The 17,171-nt window shown below is 34.9% G+C and overlaps 2 protein-coding genes across 8 annotated transcripts in view; one reads left to right on the forward strand and one right to left on the reverse strand.

Annotated features, from left to right (window-relative positions):
- The window catches only part of LRRN3 (leucine rich repeat neuronal 3), a 40,160-nt gene extending 34,598 nt beyond the window's left edge, over positions 1–5,562 (forward strand). Inside the window, exon 2 of the mRNA XM_045495339.1 lies at positions 2,554–5,562. Coding sequence (XP_045351295.1) covers positions 2,913–5,039 — 2,127 coding nt within the window. The 5' untranslated portion in view covers positions 2,554–2,912 and the 3' untranslated portion in view covers positions 5,040–5,562. The remainder of the gene's footprint in view (positions 1–2,553) is intronic.
- Positions 1–17,171, reverse strand: part of IMMP2L (inner mitochondrial membrane peptidase subunit 2) — an 886,543-nt gene that overhangs the window by 450,133 nt on the left and 419,239 nt on the right. The gene's annotated exons all lie outside the window — the stretch shown is intronic.

The following is a 17,171-nucleotide window of genomic DNA, read 5'->3' on the forward strand; positions in this document are numbered from 1 at the left end:
TAATATAATTCATTTATACATTCATTCAAAACATTTCTGGAAAATCTACTACATTCTAATCACCATGCTCAGGAACTGGGGATAGAAAGTCAGGCAGGCCTTAAGCTCTCAAGGAGATGACTACCTGGTGAGGCTGAGAATCAAGTAAATATTCTGATAGAGGTGTGTGCTGGGACCATGGAATGACTGTGGAGGGCAGTCAGGTACAGCTGGAGGGGAGGGGTTATATAGAAGGTTTCACAGAGAGGTGATGCTTGAACTGAGGATTGACCAAACAGCAAGAGTAACTAAAACAAAGAAACAGGCATTCCAGGCAGAGAGAAGATGAGGGACCCAGAGCTCTATTGACAGAGGGAAGGCTGCATGCAGAATGGCATTAGATGATGAGAAACACAGAGAAAGAGAAGAGAAATCCCAGATTGTGGAGGGTCCTATGGGTCAATGATTTATCAGGAATCTTCAGTGAAGAAGGAGGTATATTAGATTCTCTCCTCAAGGGACTCAGAGTCTACTTGAAATAGATTAGGAATAATAGCCAAAAGGTCCAGTTTAAAGCAAAACAACAACAAAAAAGGACTCAGCCACACACACAAAAAAATAATCTTGCCATTTGCAAACAATATGAATGGACCTAGAAGGTATTAAGCTAAGTGAAGTAAGCCACATAAAGACAAATAATTATATGATTTCACTTGTATGTGGAATCTGAAAAACAAAATAAATGAATAACAACAACAACAACAACAACAAACAGACTCATAGATAAAGACAATAAACCAGTGGTTGCCAAAGGGGAGGGGAGTGGGGCAATGGGTGAAATAAGAGAAAGGGATTAAGAGGTAAAAACTTCCAGTTATAAAATATATAAGTTGCAGAGATGAATAGTACAGTGTAAGGAATATAGTCAATAATATTGCAATAACTACTATGGCAACAGATGATAACTACACTTATTGGGGTGAACATTTTGTTATGTACATAACTCTTGAATCACCTGTTGTACATGTTGTACACCTGAAATGAATATAACATGTTAACTATACATCAACTAAAAATAAAAAAAAAAAACTTTTCCTTAAAAAGTGGAATTTTAGATTAGCTAACAGATGAAGTAATGAAAAAAGAAAAACAAAGACACTTTTAATTCAAGGCAACTTAGTACTTATCCGCACTTCGCGATTCAGTTTTTAGATAAAATCACATCTCGCGGCCCTTGGCTGGCTCAGTCAATAGAGCATGCAACTCTTGAGCTTAGTGTTATGAGTTTGAGACCAATGGTGGGGGTAGAGATTAAACTCTTAAAATAAAAGTCACATCTCTTAAAGGATAAGAGGAAAATTAGGTATGACTGTCAACTGTAAATTGTTTATAATTTTAAAAAACATTTTTTTTTACTTAAAAACATGTTTCTCTCTGTAGAGACTGCATTTCCAAATATATTTATCTCTCTCATAGAAACACCCATCTTAGAGCAAGTCAACATGCCATTATGAATGGCAATACTGGGCAGAGATGAAAGAAATAACAGTATTTACAAAATCATCATTCAGAAGACCACTATTGCTGGGAGGCAAAAAGCCCCAGAATGAGGAGTGCAGGCATGCTCTAGTTGCAGGAAGAGTTCACCCACAGTCCAACTGATGGAGTATACATCTAAAAGCAGTGTGGTATTTTAAAACACAGCACATATCAAAACTACAACCTAATTTTGGATTGCTTATTTTTATGTGATAAAGACATGAGTATCCACTTAAAAGATGGAATATCTAAGTGCCTGTTTTCCTCATGTAATAAAGTTACTTTTTCATTTTTAGTGACTAATGGGATGTAAGTTATTTTCAGGGAAAAAGAAAACAGTCAAACGTTAATCTGAATGTCAGTAAAGAATGACAATCTACAGGTACATCCATGGCAAATTAGACTTAATCGCTTCCAAATACTGAAAAATTCAAGTCACTTCATACAAAGGAGACTATGGAGAGAAACATGAATGACAATGGGAAATCTGGCTAAATCCCACTACTTCTAGTTCATTTCATAATTTGTTTCTAAATTTTGTCTCTTGGGAACCCGAGGAACCACAGCCTAACTCATTTAATTGTAATTGAACAGTATTATTTATTTGTAACCATTTAATTTTTCTCCTCTAAGAGAAAAAAGCAAGCCATCATCTTTGACAGGTTCTTCTTTTTCCCTATAACTAATTATGAAAGAGAATGACAAATATAATAAACAAAATTCCCAGGTATAAACAAGTAAAGATGGGAAGTAACAGAAAAATTCTAGAAGCATATTCACTGTGTTTAATATAACTTCAGCCTTCTAAAGACTTGATTTCTCAGCCTGTCCAATGTCTGGGCCAAGGATAGTCATAACAAGGACAAAGTCATCAAAACATATTGAGTTAATTGTAAACTAAAAAAAAAATTATATGTAAGATAATCATAATTAGGTAATCAATCATGGTATTTTATGGGTATTAATTATGGTATCTTTTTTTCCTTTGGACTAATTGTTCTTCTCTTTTTTCTTTTATGTTCTATTTTATTATAGTCAGCATCATGCTGCTATTCCCGCAAGTACTGAACAAGCATGGGATGTGAATATCACACTCCTAAATAAATGAATTGCTCAATTTCCTGTGACCATCTATACATCCTCCATCTTCAGAAAGTGTATCAGTGTTCTATCATAGAGGAGATAGTGGTCTGTTTTCCAATATGCATGACATCTCTGGACAAGACAATTGTGACACCAGCACTTATTTCCATGAAGAAAAACTTTGTGGTTTTATGGCATTCATCATTTGACAAATGCACCTATTTTCCTTATCAATCAGCTCTTACTGAACTTACTCGCAGTGACTGTGGAATCCTTAAGGGCCCATTAAATTTCTGAAGAAGAAAGCTAAGATGAAGGACATGCCACTCCGAATTCATGTGCTACTTGGCCTCGCTATCACTACACTAGTACAAGCTGTAGATAAAAAAGCGGATTGCCCACAATTATGTACATGTGAAATCAGGCCTTGGTTTACACCCAGATCCATTTATATGGAAGCACCTACAGTGGATTGTAATGATTTAGGTCTTTCGAGTTTCCCAGCCAGATTGCCTGCTGACACACAGATTCTGCTCTTACAGACTAACAATATTGCAAAAATTGAATACTCCATAGACTTTCCAGTAAACCTTACTGGCCTGGACTTATCTCAAAACAATTTATCCTCAGTCACCAATATTAATGTAAAAAAGATGCCTCAGCTTCTTTCTGTGTATTTAGAGGAAAACAAACTAACTGAGCTGCCTGAAAAATGTCTGTCTGGACTGAGCAACTTACAAGAACTCTATATTAATCACAACTTGCTTTCTACAATTTCACCCGGAGCCTTTATTGGCCTACATAATCTTCTTCGACTTCATCTCAACTCAAATAGATTGCAGATGATCAACAGTAAGTGGTTTGATGCTCTTCCCAATCTGGAGATTCTGATGATTGGGGAAAATCCAATCATCAGAATCAAAGACATGAACTTTAAGCCACTTATCAATCTTCGCAGCCTGGTTATAGCTGGTATAAACCTCACGGAAATACCAGATAATGCCTTGGTTGGACTTGAAAACTTAGAAAGCATCTCTTTTTACGACAACAGGCTTATTAAAGTGCCCCATGTTGCTCTCCAAAAAGCTATAAACCTCAAATTCCTGGATCTAAATAAAAATCCCATTAATAGAATACGGAGGGGTGATTTCAGCAATATGCTACACTTAAAAGAGTTGGGAATAAATAATATGCCTGAGCTGATTTCCATCGACAGTCTTGCGGTGGATAACCTGCCAGATTTAAGAAAAATAGAAGCTACAAACAACCCCAGGTTGTCTTACATTCACCCAAATGCATTTTTCAGACTACCCAAGCTGGAATCACTCATGCTTAACAGCAATGCCCTTAGTGCCCTGTACCATGGTACAATTGAGTCTCTGCCAAACCTCAAGGAGATCAGCATACACAGCAATCCTATCAGGTGTGATTGTGTCATCCGCTGGATTAATATGAACAAAACCAACATTCGATTTATGGAGCCAGACTCACTGTTTTGTGTGGACCCACCTGAATTCCAAGGACAAAATGTTCGGCAGGTGCATTTCAGAGAAATGATGGAAATATGTCTCCCTCTTATAGCTCCTGAGAGCTTTCCTTCTAATCTGGATTTAGACACTGGGAGCTATGTTTCCTTGCATTGTAGAGCTACTGCAGAGCCACAGCCTGAAATCTACTGGATAACACCTTCTGGTCAAAAACTCTTACCTAATACTCTGAAAGACAAGTTCTATGTCCATTCTGAAGGCACACTAGATATAAATGACATAACCCCAACAGAAGGGGGTTTATATACTTGTATAGCAACTAACCTTGTTGGTGCTGACTTGAAGTCTGTTATGATCAAAGTGGATGGTTCTTTTCCCCAGGATAACAATGAATCCTTAAATATTAAAATAAAAGATGTTCAGGCCAATTCAGTTCTGGTGTCTTGGAAAGCAAGTTCTAAAATTCTCAAATCCAGTGTTAAGTGGACAGCCTTTGTCAAGACTGAAAATGCTCATGCTGCCCAAAGTGCTCGAATACCATCTGATGTCAAAGTATATAATCTTACTCATCTGAACCCATCAACTGAGTATAAAATTTGTATTGATATCCCCACCATCTATCAAAAAACCAGAAAACAATGTGTAAATGTCACCACAAAAGGTTTGGACCCTGATCAAAAAGAATATGAAAAGAGTAACACCACCACATTTATGGCCTGCCTTGGAGGCTTTCTGGGGATTATTGGTGTGATATATCTTTTCAGTTGCCTCTCCCAAGACATGAACTGTGATGGTGGACATAGCTATGTGAGGAATTACTTACAGAAACCAACCTTTGCATTCAGTGAGCTTTATCCTCCTCTAATCAACCTCTGGGAAGCAGGCAAAGAAAAAAGTACAGCACTGGAAGTGAAAGCAACTGTTATAGGTGTGCCAACAAATATGTCCTAAAAACAACTAAGTAAACCTACTTCAAAGAAAATCTTAAGACTGCACCTATGCTTGAAAAAAGACAAAAGCAGAGAAATATTACTTTCTAGAAAGAAGTTTAAGCTTCACCAATGCTGCTCCTGACCAAGGGAAATATGTACAAGTTCAGCATTTTAATTACCTGGCTTCAAAGGGTACTGTGGCAACCAAATAAAATAATTCCATTTTCTAGAACTTTCATGTAACTTTTATGTCTGGACTACAGTTAAAGTGGACAAAAACATTTCTGTATTTTTTTTAAGTATATAAGAGTAGTTGAACTGAGCAATACCTCCTCCTGTGTTGTATTACACATATTAGCCACGAGTTTTTGCAGTGACTAGATAACTTGAATTGACACGTGGTGTAATAAAATGGACAAATTCTGTAGAGTAGACACAGTGAGTATGTGGGTCTCTTTTATAAGAAAAAAAATACATTTTGGATTAAAATCAATTGCTTTTGTCTTGTTTTTGTTTCTAAATAAAGAATAATTTCTGGGAAATGTCATCTGATCAAGTGTCATTTAAATGACAGCATTTTTTAAAAGTGTTTTTCTATAATGAAATTTGGAATGCTAAGACACTTTTATTGGGTTCTGTAATTACATATTTGTAATGTACAAGAATGAATTTAGGACATTTTATCTGTATTGAAAGGCAACAACAACAACAACAACAACAACAACAACACTCTATTTAACCCTTTATTGACAGAAACAAATCCTCAGGGATATCATGCAATCACTTAAATACTTTCTTAACAAGCAACTTTTGGAGTGGATTTAATTGTTAAGTTCACATAATGTAAATCCAATATCTGAGGAACTGAAAATTTTATTTTAATAATTAGTAGTACCTCAACTGTAAGCTGCTTGCTTTGCAGAAAATATTGCCAAATTTTGGCAGGACTTAGGATTTAGGTCTAATTTTCAAATCTCTGATTCTGAATATTTAATGTGCTTCACTGCAGTAAGAAGAAAATGATATAATAATTTGCTGTGTTTCAAATCTAACAACCAAACACGTTGTACAAGAACCCAAAAGAGGGAGGTTTATATACTTGCATAGCAACTTACCTGGTTGGTGCTGACTTGAAATCTGCTATGATCAGAGTGAAGGGTTCTTTCCCCAGGATGACCATAAGTTTTAGAATTTTAGAAGACTAGGATATTCCAAGAGTAGGATTTTAAAATTTTACTTTAAACATATTAGATATTTGGTAGAGTATGCTTATCAGGTTCAATTTTATAAAATTCTCCCTTTTATTTTGTTCACCACCATACAAAAATGACATAAATCAGATAATTCCAGAGTGTAACAAAATTTAAGAGGATAGTTTTGATAATAAACAGAAAAAGCTTCAAAGACTAATTTAGAGTAAATGGAAAAGATTTAGTTCTCTATGACTATATTTAAGACACCTAAAAAACACACCTTAAAAAAATCACTGACGTGCCAAAAACATTACTAATCATTTAAAGATCTAAAATAGGAAATATAAAGATTTCACTTGGAGAAAATAACCAAAGTCTTTCAGGGTTTTAAGTCATATTTCCAAACAAAGACCCACAGTCCTAAAAAATAAATGCATTTGTGTACCAAAAAAAATATCCTGAAACAATAAAAACCTTCTAAGATAATAAGCCATACTTTTTATAGGCAAATCGCTTACCTCCACAAAGCAATAAGGCTTCCATGTTAATTGCTGCTTTGCCTGTTCATAATGAAGTGTTTAACTTTTCTTACAATAGCTTGCTGCATGTTATCAACATGTCACTGGTCTGTGAACATTTCCAGCCCGTAGCCATATCAATTTATTTGTTAATGCAGACATTTGCTTTTATGATAACCTTGACAGTTTCTAATTAAATCCTGCTGTTTTTGACAAAGTGGAAGGTAATTGTTATGAACTCTTTAAAACAAAAGGACAAACTGTGTTAATTTTAACACATCGAAAATATAAAACTTGCTAATTCAATGTGTTTCCCAAACACAAATTTTACAATCTGATGAATCACTATCAGACAGAGGCTGACATTAGAATTTATCAGGAAGGCATGCTCATACATCATGAGATGTTTCAGCACCATGGACAGAGCTTTTTAGAGCCAGGCTATTTGTCAAAAATATAGGAGCTGAAATATGACCTATTAGGAGGCAGGTATTGCATAGGTCAGCAAGAACTTGCTCAGGTATCTTGTATGTTTCTTTTAAACCTATCTGCCCGAAGAACTATAACAAACATAGCAGAAAGCTTAAAATGCATTTCAAGCTACATTTTTCTTAGAAAAAATGTAGCAAATAAGCACTCTGAATAGTTACCAAACAGTGGACAATGAAATGAAGTATTTTTGTTACAGCCAAATAAATACAGATGCTCAAAGAAAATCATGATCCTATTTACTTCCTTAAAATTTAATCTAAATTGCCAATGAGAGTAAAAAGACATTTGCTTCAAAAACAAGAACAGCATTTCCTTCTAAACCTCAAATAAAATTAAGCACTAGTCAGAATACTCAAAGCATGTAACTTACACTTTGGTGATACTATATGGATGCAATGGCAAACTTTACCTATAACAAATAAAACTCTAAAGTTTATACCTCTGTGAATGTCAACGGATCTTCTCACCTTGTATGGAGAAAAACACTTTTTCACAAAAATATTTAAAAAATTTTTAAATTTGATTTGAGAGACAGCACATGTGCACAAGCAGGGTAGGGGCAAAAGAAGAGCAAGAGAAAGAGAGAATCTCAAGCAGGCTTCAGGCCCAGCACAGAGCCCAATGCGGGGCTCAATCCCATGACCCTGGGATCTTGACCTGAGCCGAAATCGTAAGCCGGATGCTCAGTTGACTGAGCCACCCAGGCAACCCTTTACAAGAACGATTTTAAAATAATTATATGCTTTATAATTTATACTATGTAATAAAATTCAAATCTTCTGAAGATAAGCATGCCCCGTTGAATACAAGTGATGTATGAAAACAATGCAGAGCAAAATGTGTCTTTGTTAGCAAAGGTAATCAACAATATGCTGCCAGTCATGTGCTGACAATTTTGCCTAGAAAGAAATGAAATCCATTTATGGTGCTTCTATCTATCTTTTGATACTTGTTTTAATTCTTAAAATTTTATTTTAATTAGATAAAAGGTTTTTAAGCAAAATTACATATCAGCAAGCATAAGTTTAAAATTATAATTCCTTAGTCTATTTGTTAAACTGTAATTTCTTTGGTTACCCTCTATAAATATTTACTGTATGGCTATTTGTCACTGGAAAAACAGAAGTGAACAGGACATATTTCCCACCACTTAAGAGACTTATATTCTACTGGATTACATACTGGTTATATATCACTGCTTTCACAAGTATGTGTTAATTAGGTTACCTAGTAAGAGTCCCAGTTTCAATCTACACTTTCACAGAATAACAATACTCAAAATATCATGTTTTATTCTTGCTCTAAAAGGTTTTACTTATTATACTTTGATATGAGAATTTAATTCAAATTTATTATGGGCTTTAATGCACACACACACACACACACACACACACACACACACCAGCCTGAATCTATACCTAAACTGGTTAAATCAAGAGTCATGTCTACCAACTATGAGCAAAAAATTTAAAATTTTATAGATTATTCTTTCACATGAAAAAATCAGAAGAGATATGTCATTAACTAATAAAGCTAACAATAAAAACAATGAAAGGTTTAAAACTATGTGTTTGCTAAAGCAAGGGAAAATTCCAATGAAATACCTCACACCTGCCACAAGTGTCAGGAAAAAAAAATCTCATTGTATATATCACTATTAAACAAAATCTTCAGCTTCATCCCAATGTTGGCAGTTTAGGAGATACGTAATAATGAACAGTGATTAAATTGCGGCTGCATTTTCTTTGATCCAATCTCCCTGCTCGCTCTCTCTTTCTCTCTTTCTCTCTCTCTCTCCCTTTCTCTAATACTCTCCTTCCCACACAACAAAGTATAATAAATAAGTATACTTCCCAACAAAGTATAATAAATTAATAAAAGTTTTTTTTAAGAGTATAGTTGCCAGATATGTTTACTATATCAAGCATCCCAAATGGTCATAATCTACAATGGTCTCTTCCACCACATTCTCAGATGGTAATATTCTCACCCTTAGTTCTACAGTCCCTATTCTATATCATTTTACCCTGACTAATATTGTTAACTAGGTCATTGCTTGGGATCATGGCAGTATGTTAGTGGAATGAAAGAACCATGCCTAGAATCAAAATGCACTAATCAGTACCGTGGAGCTCTGGAAAAAAAAAAAAACTGATTCCAGTTTCAACACAATAGTGGCTGCATCTGTGTGTTCATTTGTAAAATGAGGGCTCTATCTATTATTAAGGGTGACTACCACTTTGATTTATCTTATTCCTCTGAAGCAAGGGAAAAATAAAAACACCATTTGTACACAGGAATAAAATGACAAAATCAAAGTTAATTCTGAAAGTCATAATCCATATATCCAGTCCTAAGAAAAATCATTAAAAGATAAATGTTTAAGGGGCGCCTGGGTGGCGCAGTCGGTTAAGCGTCCGACTTCAGCCAGGTCACGATCTCGCGGTCCGTGAGTTCGAGCCCTGCGTCAGGCTCTGGGCTGATGGCTCAGAGCCTGGAGCCTGTTTCCGATTCTGTGTCTCCCTCTCTCTCTGCCCCTCCCCCGTTCATGCTCTGTCTCTCTCTGTCTCAAAAATAAATAAACGTTAAAAAAAATTTTTTTAAAAAGATAAATGTTTAAAAAAGAATATTGCAGTAAAATATAGATTATTTCCAAAATCTATCCTAAACATTTTATTAATTATATAACAAAGGTGCCCTTGAATTGAGTAGTAAGCATTCAGTAGGCTTAGGTAAGAAGATCATATGACCAGAACACAATTCACTTTTATTCCTACTGAAAATAGACAGGCCCACAGAGATTTGAATTTACTATTCTGATTCACTTTATATACACATCAGAGGGCTCCTAAAGCTATCTTTGAAATTAGCCATACAGTCAATACCAACTAAGGGGTTAGATACATCACAGATATATCAATACAACTTTCTCTTAAGAGCAAACTGAGGTATTCAAATAAGTAATAAATTCAGAGAAAATACCCTATATGATTTCAAAATAATTGCAGAATGGCCCAAAGGAACAAAGCATAGCACAGAGAGTTATGGTTGACCTTGGCAAGTCTTTCAGAAGAATGAACTATAACGGAATTTGAAGACCTCATGGCATTTTGTGTGTTTATATTTATCTTTTCCGACTCTAATATATCATTAAAAAAACTAATAGTACTATGTGACCAATGTAAGGAAAATCCAGCTTCTCATTAAAACATATGGTTCAGTGTCTGAAGTTATTGATTCAAAATCCAATTGCAATATCCATTTATAATGTTTATTAGCCACTGGAACAAATAGTGGAGTAAGCTTAGGACATAAATTGACCATCCTAATCCTAGCATTGAGAGCATGAGAGTATAATAATAATAATAATAATAATAATAATAATAATAATAAATCTCTCTGTCATTTGTGGTACCAGATTCAGGGCTGGTAAAGACAAATAGTTCTTAAACCATGAGAGTTGCCACTATTAAAGCAATATGGTCAAACACACCAAAGGAGTTCTTCAAAAGAATACTTTATAAAGATGAAATTTATTATTAGAATTCAGATCAAAGTTGGGTACCTCTGGCAAACATCCTTTTAATAATAGTTTCAGAGACCAGTCACATATTCAATAAAGAACAAGAAAACGTGTCTCCAAGAGAAGTTTAAGTCATCTAGGGTCCCTTTTCCTGTTTACTAGTCAATTAATCAATAAACCAACATTCCATTATATAATTTTCATATTAAATTATTTATTTTACCAGAGATTAAAATACATTTACAAACAGAATGCATGAATTTATATAACTATGAAATTTTAACTATCCAATTCAAACCTTTGAGCTTAAAACTCCTTCAAACAAGGGCTATGATATAGAAAAGGAATCAAAATAGAAGAAAACATTCATTTCTTTCTATGAACAAAATCTTTATCTATAAAAATATGTAACAACAGATTGCACTGAAAAGAGGAACTACATCAAAAACAACTGTGTGAGGGTGAGGGCATTTAGGGTTTCTGTCCAATGGATTATTTGTGTCTCAGTACAGGCTCAGTCCGAAAGTGATAATATAATGCTAGAGATATTTTTCTGGCACATAAAATGCTTAGCAATTAATATATTATTAACATATTATTATAGTTGAATAAATATGCATTAATATATACTTGAATAGCAAGATGAAAATTAGGAAGGAATAAGAGAAATATTTACTGAATGCTGAGCATGTGCCCAACTAACAATTTGCTAGGGTCCTAAAAAATCTACTCCGATTCTTAAGGAGAAAGGATATGGAAAAAAATGAACGTTTACCATCTTAGTATGTCAGGTATACTAATGAATATGCTTACTCCCTCTCTTGTCTGTGTGTGTGTCTGTGTGTCTGTGTGTGTATATATATTTATATACAATATGTATAAATTCAATTTTTATGAAATTTCCAGTAGTACAGTATTCACACTCTCATTTTATAGAACGGCCTCAGAGAAGTTGAGTAATTTTCCTTCCTAAGAGGACAATATAATAACAGAGCAGAAAAACCAAATATACAACATCATGGCAAATAATAACATTCAGGTACTTTTTTAAGCATGCACAACCCACAAAAATAACTATCAGATAATATTTTGGGGGAGGAACAACCCATCAATAATATGCCAGATTCATTAATTATGCCTATTATCTTCTATCTATCTCCATCAACATGTTTCTTTATAACATTTTAACTCAGTTTTGCATGAGGAATTAAATATAAAGGGACCCTATCTGTCAACTTCCAGTTAGTATTTACCCAAGACAGAAAAATGAGCACTCGTTTATCAACAATAACAGCGACAAAAACCTGCACATATTCTTACAAATAAAAGTTTTAAAGTAAGTATATTCATGAAGTACTCACTGGATGCAAAGCACTTTTAGGGACTTTTAAAAGACTTTCTTGTGATTGTTCCCATGCATCCATTTCACAGTCCCAACATATAAAGCTCTTGTTTTTCAATCCCATCACAGAAAAGTACAAAATGGTCAATTACCTGTTTAACCCTCTTTCTGACTCCCAGATGATAATATCATATACAGTAACTCTGACCTTGGAAGGAGAATCCTGCTTTAAAAGTAAGGATTGAGGGAGAAACATTTTTCTTTCGCTGCTTTGCCATCATCCCCATCCTTGCCAGTACTGGAGCACTACCGCCATCATCTTAAGAGACTCAGCAGTCAGTGTGCTCTGACGGAGTTAATCTTTGTTGGATAGCATGTCTTGTGTCATAAACCTTGGCTTCTGAGGAGTAAATTTATGAAATGGAATTTGTGTATTGATTCTGAGGAATTCTAATAAATGAATTTCGCTCTAGGAGAACGGAATTATTTAAGAGAGGTTAGATGACACAGTTTGTTGAAAAATGGGACAACAAAAAATATTAAATAAAAACTTGACACTGTCAAACTTATCAATGTAATTAAGATGTACAGATGCCTATTTGGAAGTTCATCATACATACTTTCCAAGAGAAGAAGCAAGGTAGTTTGGTAAAACAAACAAACAAAATGAACACATCCACAGGTTAATAAGTTTCTATGTAATTAAACTGGCATGAAGAAATAATTTTAAGTGTAAAGAACGTTCTCAGTATTCAGTGAATACTGAATTTTACTTGCAAATATTTGAAAGTCACTATGGTAAACCATGTTCTAATTCCAAATGATATGCCCACCTTGATTATTTTTTAATGAATCATTGGTATGGTAGAAATCCTTCTGAGAAATAAGATTTGGAAAATAATACAGCAAAGTTACTGAACAGAAAAGCAAGAAGTGGCCCATGTTTTCATTCATCCATGAATTTTATCCATGCACTCTTCATTTACTGAGGATCTACTAAGTGCTAGACACATTATTAACTACTAGAGACTCGATATTGACTGTGATAGACAAATTCCCTGACCTGAAAACATTTATCATCTATAGGTAGGTGACAACAAGTGAATCTAGCAAATGCAGTGCAGGTTAATAAAAACAGTATAGGCATGAGGATAGCTTACATGTATTTTGGGGGATATAGGTTATTATAAAGGGCCTCAGAAAGGATTCTGACAACTAAGACTATCTTTACACGATCTTCCAATTAAAGAGCAGAGGAATGCTGAGATAAGCTAGGGATAGTGTAGAGATGACAATAAGCTAAAGGATTTGAATAGCATCAGAGTGCTGTGTAACTAGGAGAAAGTCTTCAGGAAGGAAAAAAGCTAGAGTTGGCCTCAGAAAGAAAACTGGAAAGATGGGTAGAAATCAAACCTTATTTGTTTCTAACAAATATTTTGGCAGACACTACTATCCAAGAGAAAATGACAAGGTCAAATTTAAAACACCAGGACTAATTTATAAGGCTACAAATACTAGTTCTCCATCTTTCAATCTTGTCTCCCTCTGTAGCCAAACCCTAATCTCCCATCGTATCCCTAGTCATCCATAGCTGAACATATGAGAAGTGGAAAATAAAAAAGGAAAGTGAATTAAGCACACTCTGTACCCCACCCTCTCAGTCAGGTCTTCCCTAGTCTGAAACATCATGCACACACACACACACACACACACACACACACACACACAAACACTCAAGACCCTCACAAGCATACACTCAGGCACACAACCTTCATGCTCAGTTTTAGGAGAGTTCATAATTTGCACATTATTTTCATTTCAGATATTTTGAAAAATACATCTCCCATGAAATCACAGAGGGTGAAAATATTACTGCAGCTCTCCACTCTCTCCCCAAAAGGCAAATAAATGAAAGAGACTGTAGGTATTCTGAGAAGTTTGTACATAAAAACCTAAACGTAATATAAAATTAAGGTCTATGTCTTTGAATTTAAGACTAATCTACTTCAATTTTCATTGCCAATTGCATTTCTCTTTCAGAAATTTCACGAATATTTTACATAGACTTTAATAAGTATATAAGTACAAAAATAGATACAGGAAAACCAGAGGAAAAAAATAATGTGTCTCATTTACGTGGACTATGCTTTCTACAATACCAGACACAGTTCTAATGAGATCTCACAGGTATCACTTTCTTCAGATAATAGAAAAAAAGAAATTGTCCTGTATCATTTATATCTAAGTGAGACCTTGAACTCAAATTAAAATAGGAAAGAGTATTTGTAGAAATACTGATTCACACAAATAGGATACTCATTCTAGGTGTTCTCTACTTTCTCACCACTACACTCTCTCAAGAAGAAAGGTTTCATTAAGATTGTTAAAATGAGGGAGTGCCTGGGTGGCTCAGTGGGTTAAGCATCTGACTTCGGCTCGGGTCATGATTTCCCGGTTTACTGGCTGGAGCCCCGTGTCGGGCTTTGTGCTGACAGCTCAGAGCCTGGAGCCTGCTTTAGATTCTGTGCCTCCCTCTCTCTCTGTCCCTCTCCCGCTCATGTTCACACTCTCTCTCTCTCACAACCCCTCTCTCTCTCAAAAATAAATAAAATAAAAACATTATTTTAAAAAAAGATTGTTTAATATGAGTATAATATAGGTTTGCAGAGTAAAGAAGTACATTGTAGCAAATAATTTAAGGGTCAGTTTTGAAGATGTACTTAAAAATTAATAAAGGAGATAAGCATTAAGAGACATATTAAACATAATATAACATAATAAACAATAAAAGATAAACATTAGCATAAAAATTTGTAGACACTTCTATCAAGTTTTCTCAATAATGTTTTGAGAGAACTGTGATATAATGACTATTAAATTAGTCATTTCTCAATTCTTCAATATCTTGTTGAATACACTGTTGTATATTTTCACCTGAAACCAAGAGGGCAATCCCAAACAGAAAATAAACTGGGTAAAAGCACATCTACTTTCTGAAGATACTTAAAATGGCAGTATCTGAGTATGCTCAGAAAGACTTCTACAATGTCATGATGCTAGCTGCTAATTTGTGAAGAGAATGTCAACTAACGATGGCAGATGCGTTTGTTTCATTTCACCCTGGTATAGACAATGGAGAAGGGTCAGAGAGCTTTTACACAAAATGATTACATTTTGAAATAAGCGTAACAAGAGAGTGGCCTTTATTTTATTGATAAGAGTAACTCTGCCCCAGTACTTGGCTGCAGGATTCAGGTCTACTGTTGTTCAGTGTGAATACTTAAAACACCAGGTAAGAATATGTAGATCATATTAAGGCTGTCATTTCATTCTTGAAAAAACAAGTTAGGTTTGAACTTCACAGAAGCCAGAATATATAAAGTACTAGAAAGTCTGGTAGCAGGAGCCCAAGACTTGGAACTGAAGTTAAAACCTTCAGCTTATGAGGATGCTATAAAATTTTACTGATTACACATCTGTAAAGTATGTCTTAAGATATGACATTTTCATACCCATTATATCTGGCATTGAATATATTATCCATAACTACTCTGTGATGTCAGGAAAACTGTGCTAACCTACCTTGATGAATTAATTATTGGTCACGAGGAAGGAAATATCAAATAAAATTACCATCAGACAAAGTTTCAAACCTGTTCAATCTTCCCATTGCTCCAAAGTGAGCACTGTCAAATATCTGTGGATGCCTTTCCCAGGGGCAAGAGACTTATCGATAAAGATTTTTGCTGTATTGGGAAAAGATAACCCTGTGATCTTTAAATAATCTGGCTACAGAAGAGTTTTTATGTTAAACCTCTCCTCAAGGCGCCTGGGTGTCTGAGTCAGTTAAGCGTCCGACTTCGGGTCAGGTCATGATCTCACGGTTCGTGGGGTTTAGCCCCACATCAGGCTCTGTGATGAAAGCTCAGAGCCTGGAGCCTGCTTCGAATCCCATGTCTCTCTCTCTCTCTCTGTTCCCTTCCCCCACTCATGCTGTCTCTCTGTCTCTCAAAAATAAATATACTTAAAAAAATTTTTTAAAAACCCACAAACCTCTCCTAAAGTCTCCTTGACTTAAAATCCCCAGATTATCATCAAGATGTCACATTACTCTTTTAAAACACAATGTTTTAAAATATAATTGTATATTATTTTATCTTAATACATTTTATTGAACATCACTATACAATATCAAGAAAATACAGAAAAGAAAGCTTCACGTTCTCTATGGTCCCCATATACACTCTCTTAAAGCCTACGATTTTGCCTTCCACAAATTCTGTATTATCCTGTACTTTACTACCTTCACTCTTAGTCCAGGCTAGAGCTTTCCAGACTTTAAAAGTGGCAGATGTCCAATTTCAGAATGAAAGAAGACTTCAGTGCTCACCCGACCATCTCACCAAGCCCCTGTATCTCCCAACAACATGGTTAACTGATGTTACCATCCTCTACTGGATCAGTCCCTTATATGTCAATCTATTACATTTTTGAAAACTCTACAAGTAAACAGATTGTTCCATTCATGTTAAACTGAGCATTTCCTTCTTTCCAATCTATACCAGTTTTATTTCAGGGAACAAAAAGAAAAGCAAATAAATGTAATGTATATACCATAGAGCACCTCTACAAGACCACTATGCCATCATGTCCCTATGTCTTTGCTCCAAACTGAAGGAATCCATGTCCTTAAAGCAATTCAGGTCACTCTTCTCTGGAAGTGATTCAAGCCATTTGAGTCTCAAAATACAGGACTGAAAACAGAATGCAACCCTCTAGGTGTGCTAAAATCTAATCTCTTTATTTGATTGGAGAGCAATTTAATCAAATTCTTGCATTATTTTCAAATGAAAACAGCCAGTTCTAGGCAGATGAGGGTCATTATATTTGATGCCAAATCTTGTGGTTAGCAGCATCACCAATACCATCATCACCAGCAGTTAATAACTACTAAGTCCTAGAATACATATACATTTGTTTAACCCCTATGAGGAAGATTCTTTCCATAGCATATTTATATTACAGGTGAGAAAAGTTCATTTTAGAAAGTTTAAGCAACTTACCAAGACTTCACTAGTTTTTA

This window comes from Leopardus geoffroyi, chromosome A2, assembly GCF_018350155.1.
Source record: "Leopardus geoffroyi isolate Oge1 chromosome A2, O.geoffroyi_Oge1_pat1.0, whole genome shotgun sequence".
Taxonomy (NCBI): Eukaryota; Metazoa; Chordata; class Mammalia; order Carnivora; family Felidae; genus Leopardus; species Leopardus geoffroyi.